Raw genomic sequence first — 17,936 nt, forward strand, 5'->3', positions numbered from 1 at the left:
TAATGTGTTTGATCTGGACAGCTTCTTTGCTGTAGCAAGTGACAAAATAGGGTTTCTGAACTTGTTCCTGTTTAGGTTTAGGGCTGAGCAAATCCCTCCTCTCCAGTGATAAAGCTCTATTATGAGCCTGAGTAAGAAGCTCAGATTTATACCCTCTCTGTCTAAAATGCTGCTGCATGTCCATGGACTGATTTAAAAAATCCTGATCAGAATCACATATACGTCCTAATCTTTGCATTTGTCCATAAGGGATATTCTTAATGAGCAACAGGGGGTGAAAACTGTCTGCATGCAATACAGTGTTGCGGTCAGTTTTCTTTCTAAAAATGGAGGTGTGCAAGTACCCTTGGTCATCTTAAATAAAATACTTATATATATATATTAAGTATTAAGTATTTTTGCATTGTGGTATTGATACTTTTGATCTAAGTAGCCTACTTCCTCCAACACTCAACACTGTAACTACAATAATCATTGAACAATGGCACCATCTAGTGGATAATATCTGCAATAGAAGTTCCCACGGAAACATTGTTAAATTTGGACATGGACTTTTAAATTTTGCAATTTTGAAAGCAGGGCACAGCTTAGACACACTGTCAAAGACTGGCCGTCGAAACCAGTTTGTGTGAGTAGCCTGTACCAGTGAGGCATTAAAGATATCAGAAGGAGTGTTGCTGGCTTCTTGTTCTTTTCACACAGCTTAGGCCTAGTCTATTCAGCGCAATTTCAATGCTGCAACTGCTCAAAAGAAAAACAAAAAGTGAATCCAAAGGATGAGCATAGTACAGGCTATGCACTGTACTCTGTAGTTCCCAATATACACGAAAATAAAGACATGTTAACATATAAAACATGTACGCTATTGAAAGACTTGAATTCACTCAATTAAGTTGGGGAAAGTCACACTGACGACAGCGTACAAGGGGATCGACGTAGGCTACTTTTTTTCTTCCAACTTTATTGAAAGTTGGAACAACAACAAACAATTCAGTCATTCCAGCTCACGTTTCCGTACAATAGAGTTACATACATATGACAGCATAACAAGAGTTAAACGAAAGAGAGAGCAATCGAATTGACAATAAAAAATAAATAAATTTCTTGGTGACAGACCTCGTAATCCCATGAGAATGTAATTATAATTGTTGTGACAGATTATTGGTTGAAAATTTCTGAGTGTATAGGCCTTAATTGTAATTAACTTCAGACAAGGGGACGTACTTTGGTGATGATGTGCTTTGGTGACGAGGTGCTTTGGTGATGACGTGTGTTTCAGACGTTTATTTTTGTTAGTAATTCTAACATACACCGTCGTCACGTCGCCGTCGATACACGTTCTTTCAATGCGCTCGCCGTGAAGTCGCCGTCGGTCTCTCATCTGCTGTCCCATTCACTCTCATTCAAAAATCCACACGGTCAGGCGGTGCTCCTTCTCCTTCTCCTGATAATCCTTGCATTGGCACTATCCACCCGCCATACATTCTTCACCTCCACCTAGTGCCGCCTCCACACTGCAGGTGGCGCCCTCGGCCCAAATATACAGCAGCTCCAATATGAATGGACAGCAGCAGAATCTTCATATAGTCAATGAGACATATTCATACACAGCTGCCCAAATGTCTCTTACAGCCCATCTGTCAGTTAGTTCAGATAGATTAAAGCCACATGTCAGGTGTTAGTATACTGACTGCTGCTGACTGATGTCACTACGCACTGAGCTGCTCTGCTCTGCACCAGATTGGTGTGATTATTTAGATCACACTGTGAGTGCATATATGTAAGTGTGTGTTTGTTTTGGAACATGCTGAGAACTACTTCATGGTTGCAGCTTTGCACAGAAATAATCTCTCCTTCACAAACTTTGTTGCTGAATTGCGAAACGCAAATTTTGTAAGTTTGGTTGTGGAGTTTTTAACCACTAGTGGTTGTGGTGAGAAACTACGGAAGCCCTGAGAGGCAAGCTGAGATTTTTTATATTTATTTTGTGGGTGATGTTGGCCAAAAGTTCATCTCCTCAGAACAAGATATGATCTCCTACATACAAGACATTATCCTGACTTAGGACATATTATCTTCTACATACGACATAATGTCTCCTAACATTCTGTTCACTATCTCCTAACCTTATGCACACCCACTTCAGCACTGAGATATTATCTCCTATGTAGGAGATGTTGCTTTTAAAGTCACATGATGTTGAACTTGTGTTTGAGGAGAGACTCCTTCAGTGTGAACAGGAAGTGCACAAAGTTCTGTTAGAAAACAAGCAGAGCTCCATCTAAGAATCTGTTTCCATTCTTACTGTCTGCTGACTGTTTGTAATGACTTCATTCAACATGTTGCATCAGTCGTATGAGGGTGAACACGTGCACATCAACACCACTACTGTAAATAGTGGGAGAAAAGGAAGCAGCCACTTCCATCAGCTGAGAGCTGGCTGTAAAGATCCTGCTGACACATTGGAATGATCCAGAGGAAACAAACGGCCTCTGGACTTTAGTTTAGAGTCACAACAGTCGCTGCTTCACAAATCTATCAGTGTATAAAACAGCTCATCAGTGAGTAGAAGAAGCACAGAAGGTCAGTTTTCATTCATGAAGGTTCCTGCTGTCACATGAAAAACTGGAGACGCCTTCCTGTGAGTGTCTTTATTAGAGGCTGAGCACAGTGAAGTTTACAGGTGTAGGGGAAATACCTTTTTGAGAATGTTTGCACCCGTTATAAAGTTTGGGGCACCACCCTACTAATGAGGGAAGCGACTAATCAAATTAATATGGGGTTATAATGGGTTATGAATTCTCCATACAGTGATCTTAATTCCTGCTCAAAAGAAATATCCACAGACAACAACTTGGCAATAAATGAAGATTTATTTAAGCTAAATGGGTAACAACTGAATAAATGAATGAGGATAATAATGAAATAACACAAAATCAACAGTATGTATAAATGGATTAAAACAAGAAGTAACACTCATGTGGGTTATTTAATTTGGCGATAGTGAGAGAGTATGTTAAGATAAACCAGAACACAGGAATGTGCAAAATATTTATCTAAGGAGTCCTAGATTAAGATTAAGATAATTAAATTTCCTAATCGACATCAGCTCTTACCACTGCCCAGCGGGTCACTTGTGAGGGGGAGTTCGTTGTCTCCCCTCTTAACAGCGAATCATGCAGACGTGTCTCCTGGGTCCCCGAACTGTCACTTTGGGGGGACGGGTCTATGAACAGAGACCCTTTTATTTGTGCTAACAGAAATCAATGAGCCTTGACAATTAGTAGGTTTTGAGGGGAGGGCCAGTGAAAGTGGTGCTGCCATTGGAAGGTGGAAGGGGGTGCTGTGGTCAGCAATAGCGTCCAGAAGTGAGGGTGGAGAGAAAGAGGGTGAGTGCATACAGTTGGATGTGTTTACTGTCAGTCAAGCGGAGGCGGGTGTTCGACAGGACTTCACAGTCAGATCAATATTAATTGATAAGAGCCGTGATCCTTCTCGGCTAGGATGCAGACCGTCCCTGCCAAACAACCGAGGTCTGCCCAGGAAGGTAGTAAAGTTATCAGCAAAGGGAACATTCCTGCTTTGACAGTAGCCCTTCAGCCACAAATGGAGTTGGCGGAGATGGATGGTGGTGACATCACCGAAGCGAGGTGGGGGAAACAGGCCGGAAACAATTACCTGCTTCCCAGTGTCAAGCAGGCAGTCCAACAGGTGGATGAAGTCTTTCTTTAGAAGCTCCGACTTTTCTTGTTTTAGGTCATTTATGCCGGCCTCAACAACCACCGTGGAGGCAGAGGTGTGCTGGGCTGTAGCCTGCAGGGCAGCAGATGAAATATCCCTGACGGTGGCACCAGGGTGGCAGAAAGTCTGACCGTCGCGCACCGCCGTGGAGGACCCCACAATCAGCACAAAAGGAGGGTGCTGTACCTGGACACATGCCCCTGATCTCCTGGAGGTGTGTCGGTGGCGCGATGGAGCCAGCTGTAGATGCCCCAGGTGTCACTGGACCCCATCCACTCCAAGCGCAAACGATGGGGTGGTGCCAGCCCGGGGACCCCTGGCCATTTGTCTGATGGAAACCACGGCTGGGTGGAGGAATGGGTGGAGAGTGGGAACTTGCACCCACAGGAGGGAATTCCTGCACACTCAGAATGTCGAACCTGTTGGCCAGCTGCAGGTCCAGAGATGGAGGAGGAAGGGACAGGCGAGCAACAATTCCTTTGGTAACCACTGACCAGGGCACTGGGTCCGGTTTGCGGGGTGTCGAGCTCACTGGAGCTGTCACTACATCCCTGCCGCTGAGACGCTGTGGCTCTGTTTGGTCCGGACAGAGGGTGGTGGATGCAATGTTTTGGGCTTTGCACCTTGGAGGTACCAACAGGTCGCAGATTGTGTTGGAGCTGTCACAGGCGCTGGAAATTCAGTTGATGGAGCCAGTCCATGGTAAAGTGGTGTCGTTTGTGGACGTGTTTCGGTTTCTGTAACCAGAGGACTTAAGGAGTGTTATATGTTTTGCCTGGGACGAGGCGACAGCAGAGAAATCCATGAGGAGTTTGTCCTTCTATTTGAGATCTGTCCGCAGATTTGCAATGTCTTCTTTCAGCTTTGAAAAGGTAGGAAAGCACAGTCACGGCTCAACTTTTTCTTCTTAAGTCTGTAAAAGTACAGTGTAACAGTACCGTGTAACATGTAAATCAGTTTCTCAAGTGCAAGGTGCGAGGTGGGCTGCAGCTCAGCTCTTTTTCCCAAAAAGCTTAAAATCCACAAGTCCGATGACTAAAATCCATCATGGAGTTAAAAGACAAAGGTTTCAGCAACAGAAGTCCAGAATGAGAGAGCTGTGTGTGATTCTGTACAGACTGAACTATCTGTTCAGCAGTGAGAAAGTTTCTCTAACAGGAGGAGACTCTCCCTCCTACAGAGAACACAGAGACACTGAGGAACCAGGTGACCAGAGCCAAAACCCAGGATAAAGAGGTTCAGTGAATGTGGTGTTGAAGGTGTGGAGGTGGATCAGTGAGTCAGAGGAGACTCTGAAGAAGGACAGAGTGCCAGCAGGACAGTCCACATACACTGCTACTCTACCAGAGACAGAGGAGGAGGAGGAGGAGGAGGAGGAGGAGGAGATGTGTGTTTTTCTGTTATTGTGCCACACAGTGTAACCACCATTAAAGCAGCTCAGACTCCAGGACTGATCATTCCATCCAAACAGACAGTCATTACTGTTTCCTCTCCTGCTGATTCCTCTGTAACTCACTGATATAGAAACGTCTTCTCTCCACTTGACCTCCCAGTAACAGCGACCAGTCAGACCAGTACTACACAGCAGCTGAGTCCAGTGGTCAGATCTGTCTGGATGATCAGGATATGACTGATCCTCCTCCACACGTGTCACCTTCCTGTTGTTGTCAGACAGTTTGAGGTGTCTGTTCACTGTGTTTGTGTCGATGGTGAGTTCACAGGAATCTGATGGAGAGAAGAAGACACAATACAGCTGCAGTTATTCATCTTCATCATTCATCACTCTGATGATGACATCAGAGATTTGAATGAGTGATGTCACAGTTTGAAGATCAAATTAAAAACACACTTACACTTCCTCAGACCTGGTCTCAACCATCGCACTCCACCAGGCTTCACCCTGAAAGGAGGAGGGGGGTCAGAGCAGCACTTCCTCTTTCACCATGGAAACATGGACATTACATCACTCTCATACACACAGCTTTGTTATTGTCTACATATGGACTGACATGTTCATCACTTATTATTAATCAGCTGATATTGTCCAGCACTGGTTTTTATTGTCTGTAATCTGGAGCTGAAAATATTACAGTAGTAGTACAGTAGTTTCTGTGGTGAGTCCCACAACCAGTCGACTCTTATCAGCCAGGGAACTCTCTGTCAGTGCAAAACAAACTTGTCAATCCTTTAAAACAGCAAAACATTCTGATGATTTATCAAGACTGTTTACACTGATTCACTATTACATGGTAATGGTCTTATCTGTTTCTTTGTCTTTGGACAATAATTTGCAGACTGAAGGGCAACACACACTGGTGTCAGATGATGAGCATCAACACATCCTGCAGTATTATTTGATATGAGCCCACAAACCAGAGGGCTGCACCACGAAGCCAGTTCAACAGAACCAGTCTCTCTTTGTCTGAGCTGACTCAACAAACCCTAAAGTCTCAATCAGAGATAACAGACACCATGAAGGTGGTTGTCAACTGTCTGTTAACTCAGGCTTTCTTCTTCAGGCTCTGCACGTTTACATAAAACAAGTCAAATGATGCGTTCAGCGCATCAATTGACCTTTAAAATTGATCAATCACGTGCCGCCTACTTCCACCTTTGAAGAATCTTGAAAAGTAAAAAGCAACACTGTGGCTTCAGTTACAGCCAGAGAGGAGTGTTTGCATTAATATTACTAACTGTGTGAACTCATATGTGAATATATTTATTTTACCTCTCTGTTTATTTCTAACGTGACAGCTGCTCTTTCTACAGCTCTGAAACTTTAAACTTGATGCAGCAGATTTAAACAAGAACTGCATTTACTGTCCTTTAATGAAGGAGACACATACATCACCAAAGTTTGGGGGCAAATTAAAATGAAATGAATTTTACTGATTGAATATTATCTGTGATAAATACCAATGGACTAATTCATTTTCTAATCAGTTGTCATATACCAGCAGTGTAAAACAGACTTCAGCAAATCAGGACCAAACATAAAACCTAATCCACAGTGGTAACGTTATGGTGCTTTGACAGGATTCTATCATATTTCATATGACAGTAAACATCATCCTGATTAATAATATAGTGACCTGTTTGCTACCTGTGATTTTAAAGAAGCTTTTCTTAGAGCCAGCGTGGACAGATGGACCAGAGGACACAAATATATTCAGTAGTTCAGTGAGAGCAACAACAACCTTACAGATAAAATAAAACAATGTTCCTCTGATTTTCAGCATCACTGATGGACTCTAGGTTCCTGTGTTAAAATAAAGTGACGTGATAGATACAGTAAACACTAATGTAATCACACAGCTTTGTTCGGGGACATGTATGTAACGTTACGGCTCAACAAGTTGGATAAAGTGCATTTATAATGTTTTCCCTCAGCTAACAATCTGCATCGTGCCTATATTCACACTGATTTTAGAGTGATGCTTCTCAAAGGAGCAGTGAAAGGTGCTTTTTAGCTGATTTGAAGCCGAAACTCGGAGCATAAAATAAACCCAACTCAACATGTCTGGCTAAGCCACTGATCTTGCTTCGTGGTACAGCCCTCTGCAGCATGACGATGTTGACGAATGCCAACCCACCATGAACCTACAACATGTCAGGATACACCACTGTCCTATTATCCAATGCTGAAACAAGACAACGCTCCAGAAACATTTCATCACCTTCCCTCCCTGTTTTGGCACATCCTGGCTACTGTTCCCTGACTACTTGTGTCTGTATTGATGGTCTGATGGGACACAAACAGTTTGATGAGTCAGTGTTTATCAGCTCTGGTTGTTTGAGGTCAGCTTGGTGTATCAGGGTCATATGAGCCAGGCTGACAGTGTGACAGAGACAAAGTTTCCAGCTCTACCTCCTCTATCAGACTGAGTATCTGTGGCTGCAGCAGGCCTCTTCATACCTGAGAGTGTCCAGTCTCCAGTGTGGATCCTTCACTCCAGCCGACAGCAGCTTCACCCCTGAGTCTCCTGGATGATTGTAGCTCAGGTCCAGCTCTCTCAGATGGGAGGGGTTGGAGCTCAGAGCTGAGGCCAGAGAAACACAGCCTTCCTCTGTGATCAGACAGCCTGACAGACTGCAAACACACAAAACAACACACATGTCACATAATCTGAGGGTGAGTACCACAGTACTGCCATACTGTCGCCTACTGTGGGGTTACATCAACATTATTACTGACTTTTTTCTAGTCACAACCAAACACCCACTAATGTCCACCAACTATCTGACAACATCACTGATTCCTCTCTGATATTTCAAGTTCCAACAACAGAGAAAAAAACAACATAAAACATGTTGATGGAAAGAGACTGAAACACAAAACACAACTGGTTTGAAATCATATCAGCAGAGACAATCCTGTGATGGTTATGAGTTTATCAACTAATGTAAATCAGGATCTAAATGGCCATCAGTTGAACATGTTGATGAATCCTGACCTGAGAGTTTCCAGTGTACAGTGTGAACTCTTCAGTCCATCAGACAGAAGGTTCACTCCTGAATCCTTCAGGTTGTTGTTACTCAGGTCCAGGTGTCTCAGACTGGAGGACTGTGAGCTGAGAACTGAGGACAGAGCTTCACAGCTTTTCTCTGACAGGTTACAGCCACTCAGTCTGAGAAGATGATATAATAAAGAAAAAGATAGTAAGTTGAAAAGACAACACAGCATTTGAGTTATGATATATGAATCCAGCTGTCTCTGTACTTACAGAGCTTTGTTGGAGGCTTTGACCACTGGCAGCAGCCTCAGAAGAGCCTCCTCTGAAGCAGAGTATTTCTTCAGGTCAAACATGTCCAGATCTTCTTCTGATGACAGTAAGATGAAGACCAGAGCTGACCAGTGAGCAGGAGACAGTTTATCTGTGGAGAGACGTCCTGAACTCAGGGACTGTTGGATCTCCTGCACTAGAGAACGATCATTCAGTTCATTCAGACAGTGGAACAGATTGATGCTTCTCTCTGCAGACAGATCCTCGTTGATCTTCTTCTTGATGTACTGGACTGTTTCCTGATTGGTCTGTGAGCTACTTCCTGTCTGTGTCAGCAGACCTCGTAGGTGTTTCTGATTGGTCTGCAGTGAAAGACCCAGGAGGAAGCGAAGGAACAAGTCCAGATGTCCATTTGGACTCTGCAAGGCCTTGTCCACAGCACTCTGGTGGAGATAGTTCAGATTCTGTTTGTCTCTGAAGACTTTAGACCACAGGGATGTTGTCTGTTCTTCTGCCATCAGATTGACTCCAGAGTTGATGAAGGTCAGATGGACATGAAGAGCAGCCAGAAACTCCTGAACACTCAGATGGACAAAGCAGAACACCTTCTCCTGGTACAGTCCTCTCTCCTCTTTAAAGATCTGTGTGAACACTCCTGAGTACACTGAGGCTGCTCTGATATAGATGCCACACTCTGTCAGGTCTGATTCATAGAAGATCAGGTTGCCTTTCTGCAGCTGATCAAAAGCCAGTTTTCCCAGAGACTCAATCATCTTCCTGCTCTCTGGACTCCAGTGTGGATCTGTCTCAGCTCCTCCATCATACTTGATGTTCTTCACTTTGGTCTGAACCACCAGGAAGTGGATGTACATCTCAGTCAGGGTCTTGGGCAGCTCTCCTCCCTCTCTGGTCTTCATCACATCCTCCAGAACTGTAGCAGTGATCCAGCAGAAGACTGGGATGTGGCACATGATGTGGAGGCTTCGTGATGTCTTGATGTGAGAGATGATTCTGCTGGCCTGCTCCTCATCTCTGAATCTCTTCATGAAGTACTCCTCCTTCTGTGGGTCAGTGAACCCTCTGATCTCTGTCACCATGTCAACACACCCAGGAGGGATCTGATTGGCTGCTGCAGGTCGTGTGGTTATCCAGAGGCGAGCAGAGGGAAGCAGTTTGCCCCTGATGAGGTTTGTCAGCAGCACATCCACTGAGGTGGACTCTGTAACATCAGTCAGGATCTCATTGTTGTGGAAGTCCAGAGGAAGTCGACACTCATCCAGACCGTCAAAGATGAACACAACCTGGAACTCTTCAAACCTGCAGATTCCTGCTTCCTTGGTTTCAGTAAAGAAGTGATGAACAAGTTCCACCAAGCTGTACTTTTTCTCTTTCAGCACATTCAGCTCTCTGAAAGTGAATGGAAATGTGAACTGTATGTCCTGGTTGGCTTTGTCTTCAGCCCAGTCCAGAGTCAACTTCTGTGTTAAGACTGTTTTCCCAATGCCAGCCACTCCCTTTGTCATCACTGTTCTGATTGGTTCATCTCTTCCAGGTGATGCTTTAAAGATGTCTTCTTGTCTGATTGTTGTTTCTGGTCTGTGTGGTTTCCTGGATGCTGTTTCAATCTGTCTGACCTCATGTTCATCATTGACCTCTGCAGTCCCTCCCTCTGTGATGTAGAGCTCTGTGTAGATCTGATTCAGAAGGGTTGGGTTTCCTGCTTTAGCGATCCCCTCAAACACACACTGGAACTTCTTCTGCAGGTTAGATTTGAGTTTACGCTGACAGACTGCAGAACGACTTCCTGAATGAACACAACAAAGAACATCAATAAGACAAAGAAAATATTTCAACATGTCATTCTATCAGGCTCCTCTCCTGTGGAATCATCTTCCTGTTACGGTCCGGGAGGCAGACACCATCTCCACATTTAAGACTAGACTTAAGACTTTCCTCTTTGATAAAGCTTATAGTTAGGGCTGGCTCATGCTTGCCTCGTACCAGCCCCTAGTTAGGCTGACTTAGGCCTAGTCTGCCGGGGGGACCCCCCTATAATACACCAGGCACCTTCTTTCCTTCTCTCTCTCTCTCTCTCTCTCATGTCCTGTAACTCCATCTTGCTAACTCGGCTATACTGTCACTAACTCGGCTTCTTCTCCGGAGCCTTTGTGCTCCACTGTCTCTCAGGTTAACTCGTATTGCAGTGGTGCCTGGATAGTGTGACGTGTGTGGTTGTGCTGCCTCCGTGGTCCTGCCAGATGCCTCCTGCTGCTGCTGTTATCATTAGTCATTAGTCATACTTCTACTGTTATACACATATGATTATTGTCACATATGTACACTGTCAGATATTAATATATACTTTCAACATATTGTACCACAATAGCCGTAATTATAATGATAATATTATTACTTTCATTAATGTTGTTGTAAGCTACTGTCATTACCGTCTGTCCTGCATCTCTCTCTGTCTCTCTCTCTGTCTCATTGTGTCATACGGATTACTGTTAATTCATCATGCTGATCTGTTCTGTACAACATCTATTGCACGTCTGTCCGTCCTGGAAGAGGGATCCCTCCTCAGTTGCTCTTCCTGAGGTTTCTACCGTTTTTTTCCCCCGTTAAAGGGTTTTTTGGGGAGTTTTTCCTTATCCGCTGCGAGGGTCCTAAGGACAGAGAGATGTTGTATGCTGTAAAGCCCTGTGAGGCAAATTGTGATTTGTGATATTGGGCTTTATAAATAAAATTGATTGATTGATTGATTTCCTCAAAGAATGAGCATATGAATATATTTTGGTCCGTCTCTTGAGACATTAGTAAACGTCCCGTTTATCCATCATGTTAAATCTTTATAGAAATTCTCTTACTGCTCTGCAGACAGTCAGCCAGCTCCTCCTGCTTCATTCTCCTCAGGAAGTTCAGTGTGATCTTCAGAAATGCTTCTCTGCTGATCCTACTCTGCTCTTCATCCTCACCATCCAACATCTCCTCATCCTCCCTCTGACTCTCTGAGCATTCTGGGTAATCTGAACTCAGAACCTTCTGGATCTTCTTCAGCTCGTTCTTCACAAAAGTGACGATGTTCTCCTCCAGCAGCTGGAACAGAATATTATATGAATGACACAATCAAAAATCAGATCCATGTCGGACACACTGACAATCCACTGGTGTAAAAAGTGCAGCATGGAGATGATTGTGAACAGAATAGATGTTAAAGTAGTTGTTGTACATGTACAGACCATAAATATGGAGTCCAGGTGTGTTTGATGCTGCTGGGCAGACTGACCACTGGGAACCTCTGAGCTCTCCGGGTCCACTCTGTGGAGGAATCATCAACAATGAGCTCACATTATGTTTGCACCAGGAGACTGTAGAACTTATAAGTTTCACAAAAAACACACACACACACACACACCAGTTAGTAAAAAAGATACTGTGTTCTGTCATGATTGATCAGAATGAAAATCAGATGTAAACAACACTGTAAATGATGGACACCTGATTCTGTGTCTCATGACTGAGGATCAGAACAGTTAGTTCATCTGTTTCAATCAACAGTTTTATTTACTTACAGCAGGTCAGAAGAAGGGAGTCCATCTTTGAAGCCAATCCAACGACCCATAGACCGATCACTCTTCATGGACACACAGCTGGGTACAGGGGACTTTTCTCTCTGCTGCTGGAAACTGATAGAAACACTGAAATTTACTGAACATACAAGATTTCTGTCTCTGATTTCACTGGTTTTATTTGGCACTGGAAGTTATTTTATTACAGTTAAAGCATGTTTTAAAGCAAAGAAGACTCTGCATTTTTATGGTGCTTGTTGGTTGCTTCTTCACCCATCTAAGCAACATCAGCATTTTAAAAAAAGACGTCACAATGAGAAGTAATAACTTAAACCACTAGAGTCACATTATAGCAGTTTGACTTGGAGCCCAAGTACCAGTCAGAGTTCAGGTCTGACAAAGATAATGTTTCTTAGTTAGGTACCAATCACCTCCAGAAAGGACCCATGTCTTTCAGTATATGAGCCTTGGAATAAGAATCAACCAAACAAGGCACCAGCCGACAACATAAAATAAAACACACACAAGAATTTGAAGTTCACCACAGTGTATTACACATTCAGTGCCCAATATGAAACCTACAGGTCAACCACCAACAAAATAAGTCTTTATCTCCATTCAAATCTGAGCAAGAGTCCACGTCTCAACAAAAAAAATCTCTTCAGGATCCCAAGAGGCCAAAATGAAAAAAAAATAAACAAGCAAAAAAACAACTCAGTTTTAGGCTTCAAACAAAAGTTGGATGATGAAAACAAAACCAAGTGACGCTTGTTACGACTCAAGCTTAGTGATTCTCTATAAACACCAGAATGACCTCCTGTAGTCCAGCCAGTGTGCTGCAGTCAGCTGCAGGGGATGGACGTCCTTGGAGACGGGCAGTTTGATGGTGTATTTAATGATGGACACCTGATTCTGTGTCTCATGACTGAAGATCAGAACAGTTAGTTCATCTGTTTCAATCAACAGTTTTATTTACTTACAGCAGGTCAGAAGAAGGGAGTCCATCTTTGAAGCCAATCCAACGACCCATAGACCGATCACTCTTCATGGACACACAGCTGGGTACAGGGGACTTTTCTCTCTGCTGCTGGAAACTGATAGAAACACTGAAATTAACTGAACATACAAGATTTCTGTCTCTGATTTCACTGGTTTTATTTGGCATTGGAAGTTATTTTATTACAGTTAAAGCATGTGTTTGAAACACATCTTGTTTATAATGCTTATTTAACCAACATTACAATGGGATACAATAACTAAACAACTAGAGTCACAGCTGATGTGATACTTGTTTGTATTTGGTGTGTGATTGTTTAAGCAGTGTGTTGTTAGTCTGATGTGTCCAGACTTTACACTGTTGACCTGCCACATCACTTCAAACTGAGGTTTGGTTTAGGCCACAGCACACCTGAGGAGACCTCCTCAACTAGTCCCCAGAGAGTTGGGGTTAGATTCAGAAGGAGAACTTAAATATCAGCAGTAGAAGACCAGTTATACTGGGAAGCTGTCAGCTTCATTTGACATTTAATGTCAGCTTACTGTGCAGCAGAGACTTTTTGTCCTTTAACATCGATGTCATGTTCATGTGACTGGTCGGTCTCAGGAGACACACAGCTGGGGTCAGGTTCACGTTCAGGTGAGTCTGGTCTCTGATGGATCCTAGCACACAGAGAGGAAGACCAGCAGGGAGGGAAATTCAGTTTTTAGTCTTCAGCCTCAGCAGCTGCTGGAGAAACTATCAGCTATCAACAGGAAAAGGATCAACACAGCAACGTTTAACTAGAACTGAATTTACTGAAGAAAATGGGTGTGAGTGCTGACAGCTGAAGATTATGGTTTAACAAGATGTAGTTATGTGTCACATAAGGGGAACTCAACACTTTATATGTTCTTGTACAGCTGGGATTTAAACTGATGACATTTAATCAACGAGGTGCACACTGCACCAAGGAAGTTAATGTCTGACATACACATACATGTATACATGTCTTTATGCTGCAGCAAATGATTATTTCATTGTCAATGAATCACGTGTTTATATTCTCAAATAACAGTTTAATGTACAAATGCCCCAAAAAACGTCTTCAAACTGTCCAAAACAAAAAGATATTCAGTTAAAGAGTTGATGAACATGTTGAAGGTGAAACAGGATCAAATGTGATGTCAAGTGTTGAGTGTGATACCTTTTCATGTTGGTGATAACCTGCAGCCTCCTGATGAAGACAGACAGACAGACAGACAGACAGACAGGTTCATCATTAGACTTAAAGTATTTGTTGTCAGATAAACTCGATCAAAGACAGGAGGTGAACACATGAACCTACAGAGACACATTAGAGACTGGAATCAATCAAAGGTCCACTTACTCAGTTTCTTCTCATGGACTTCATCACTCTGCAGCTCTCTGCTGTCTGGACCAGGTCTGTGGACACAAAGAGTTTTCTGTTGATCTGAGTGGGACCATGTGCTCCATCAGGACTCACACTGGAGGCAGACTGGGTCTTTTAAGCCCTCTTCAGACAGTAAATATGTGACACTGCTGCCGTCATGTATTTGTTAAAGTGATATTTGCTCATTGAGACAGAGGAGACTGTTATGTTGATGTTTCTTACAGCTTCATTCAGACATGACAGCACATTTATGGACAGACTCCATGAGAGAGAGAACAACAGTGACTTAAATGATCTGAAGGAAGAAGAAGGTTTTCTCAGCCTCTGTTAGAGTTCATAATGTGTCCTCTTCTACACCAGAGAAACACACTTCATGTTGCTTTGTCTTTGCCTTTCTTTGGGGATGACGTCACTTTTCACTTCTGTTTGACTGACTCTGAAAAGCTCTTCAACATTTCAAATGTTCCAATGTGCTCGTCACATCATCCAAAATTAATCATTCACATCTACACCAGCTCCCAGAGACTTTCTACCTTCATCTGTAGAGGAAACACTGAGAGCATCAGTCTAATCATTGATCAGCACGTCATCACTCATTCATCCTTTACATCATTTCTTCTGGACTCAACCTCCTGATTATCACTGATGAACTCTGAGTCACGTGATGTCCACCACTAATGTCTCCTCTCAGTCAGGCTGTTGGTGGATTTGTCGCCCTCTGGTGGCACAAAGGCAAAATGCACCATGTCACTTTGAGCTGACACACTCAGTTCACCCAAAATAATAACAGCCATCATTATTTCTGGGCTGATTGAATATGGCTGATGTACTCTCCATTTGTATTCTTTCTATTTATTTAGTAGGGACTACGGATGCAAATTAGCAGCTTTGCTACAATCCAGCATGTTTACAGAGATGTTTGATCAATGTTCATTAATGTGCACTGTCCCTATCCAAATAAAGTAAACTAACTAACTAACACCTTCTTTATGCAGACGGTCACTTACAAACATAAAACCAGTTTCTCTCTAAATGTCATCAACCAGTAAAAACTTTCATGTGTTGATGGATCATCATCAGGATCACGTTTCTGTCTCAACATGAAGATTAAAGAGGAAAATTTATTATTTTAAAACTGATCTCAACTTTAAAATAAAGTCAGAAACACCAACATGATAAAAACTAGATCACATATTAAATTCTACTGTCGGTGGATTTGTGGTGACTGATTGAATCGAGCACTATCTCACACAGGAAACATGGAGACTGTCGGATGTTCAACGGGTCCCGAAAAGTGAGTTGAAGTTAAAAAGAGTGGTCATGTGATCAGTGCAGGATGTTTGTGTTCACATGTGAAACTCTGCAGACAACAAACTGTGTGTTCCAGTCCCCATACTACCATACTGTTTAGTACGCCAGAAAAAGATTTAGTGTGTCCCAATACACAGTATGTCATAAATACCAGGATGTTCTACTACATCTGGTCGTATTGTACAGTTTACAATCCAGCATGCTTTTCTGTTTATTCTGACCCACAATCCTCTGCACAGCGGACGATACGTCACATCGACTGAGCCGCAGACAGATGACAGCTTTACAGCTATAAGGGAAGTGTCCTTTAAAATGATACACAGATATTACCCAGCTGATCATTATCTTGTCAAGTTGAAAAAGGATGTCAGTGTAAACTGATCATTCTGTGCAGAACTCCCACAAACACTTCTTCACCTGTTTTGGCACTGTGTCCATACTAAAAGGCTGTGGAAGGACATGAGTAGATTTGTTATTGATAATATTGACTCTGATGTCACTTTATGCCTGGAGAATGGCAGTAAAATCAAAGAAGATTATATCATTTGCTGAATCAATATTTTGGCTAAATATCATATCCACTAAGATAAAAATCAATGACTGTCCAGCTCATTCAGTGTAAAAGTCCATGGTACAGGCAGGCAGTCCAGAAATGCATCCGAGGCTCTCTGACTGTAGTTAAAAATCCTTTAATAATAATACATGGATAAACCAACACATTTCCACTAGAGTCTTCATCAGGGTGTAAAATGCATTGGAAACAGGTGTGCAGTTTAAGAGCTCATGTAGGGGTCATGTGACACAGGTCACATGATATACTGGTGTAGCCCTACTAGACAAAAACATTGAAAGAAAGTGCAAATGAAAATGAAGTAAATCTACTGTATACTATGAGTAATTTACATATCTAGTAACAAGAAAAAAGGTTCAATGCCAAATAAAAAGAAACAACAGTGAGATGAAGTAAGAATTGTTCTATATTGTGACAAACCTGCACATTAAGTGACAGAAAATGAAAAATATGCATTTTTGGACTGCCTGCCTGTACCATGGACTTTTACACTGAGTGAGCTGGACAGACTTTGTTTTTTATCTGTATGTGACTATTTGCCCCGTCCTCCAAGAGCACCTCATGTTTTATAACTAACTACTCCCGACCCCGACGCACAAACCAGGAAATATCTTACTGCGACATGCGCGCGCTCTTATCTGTTGATCAAAACAAACACTAAAACGCGCGTGCACGTAACCAGGGCAGCCCTTCTCACTGTCGAGAAAATGTGAACCTCTAACTTTTTTACAGAGTTTAAATACTTGGTGACAAGCTGTGAGAGGAGAAAGTGAAGAGTGATTAAGTCCGGACTGAAGAGTCTCTGTTCCTCTTCAGAAGTTCTAGAGGGACGTGTCTGTCCGGTCCTCACTGATCCTCCTCTCATGGTGGAAACTGAACTCCACTTTAACAAGTTTCTACACGAACTGAACTAACAAAGAGTCATTCAAGAGTCACACAGTGAAAAGTGTCAAAGCTTACAAACCTTTAGATGGAGAGAAGAAACTGCGACACGACGACGAGCACACAAAGTGAAACTAAAGGTTTTGTTGTTGTTGTTGTAGTTGTTTTAAAGTGAAACTAAATTGCCAACAGGAAGGGAGGGGGGGTGACGAACAGGCTGCTCTCAGATCAGTCTCGTTCTTCACCTCCACCTAGTGCCGCCTCCACACTGCAGGTGGCGCCCTCGGCCCAAATATACAGCAGCTCCAATATGAATGGACAGCAGCAGAATCTTCATGTAGTCAATGAGACATATTCATACACAGCTGCCCAAATGTCTCTTACAGCCCATCTGTCAGTTAGTTCAGATAGATGACAGATGCCAGGTGTTAGTATACTGACTGCTGCTGATAAGCAGCGGCTTGTTAGGCATGAGAAGTGACACCAAAAAGTTAGCTCTGAATATAATACAGAGCTGGACCACAGACCAACATCACAAAACACAAACGTGTTTAGAAGTGTTGTGCGCCACCCCACAAAAGCTCTGTAGGCCACAGTGTCGATCAGTAAGATCTGCCTCTAACTGACACAAACTCAACCAGCCCTACACTACCACCGTATGGTAGCAGTGGAAAATGGAAAACCTTTTAAATGTTTTTATTTCTTTCCAGAAGAAAGAAGAAAAAACAGAAAGTAACTGGTAAAATTT

General features: G+C 42.9%; 1 protein-coding gene across 1 annotated transcript; it reads right to left on the reverse strand.

The window, feature by feature from the left end:
• Positions 1-2,854: 2,854 nt before the first annotated feature.
• Positions 2,855-17,403, reverse strand: LOC144458348 (NLR family CARD domain-containing protein 3-like). The gene is made up of 13 exons (XM_078160600.1): positions 17,271-17,403; positions 14,401-15,142; positions 14,218-14,247; positions 13,574-13,693; positions 13,015-13,128; positions 12,038-12,151; positions 11,705-11,783; positions 11,333-11,561; positions 8,466-10,269; positions 8,196-8,369; positions 7,658-7,831; positions 5,595-5,641; positions 2,855-5,466 (listed from the first exon to the last, which is right to left on the reverse strand). Exons 3-13 carry the CDS (start codon positions 14,223-14,225, stop codon positions 4,916-4,918), a joined length of 3,414 nt encoding a protein of 1,137 aa, XP_078016726.1. The 5' UTR covers positions 14,226-14,247; positions 14,401-15,142; positions 17,271-17,403; the 3' UTR covers positions 2,855-4,915.
• Positions 17,404-17,936: the final 533 nt, after the last annotated feature.

Source organism: Epinephelus lanceolatus, chromosome 17 (assembly GCF_041903045.1).
Source record: "Epinephelus lanceolatus isolate andai-2023 chromosome 17, ASM4190304v1, whole genome shotgun sequence".
Taxonomy (NCBI): Eukaryota; Metazoa; Chordata; class Actinopteri; order Perciformes; family Serranidae; genus Epinephelus; species Epinephelus lanceolatus.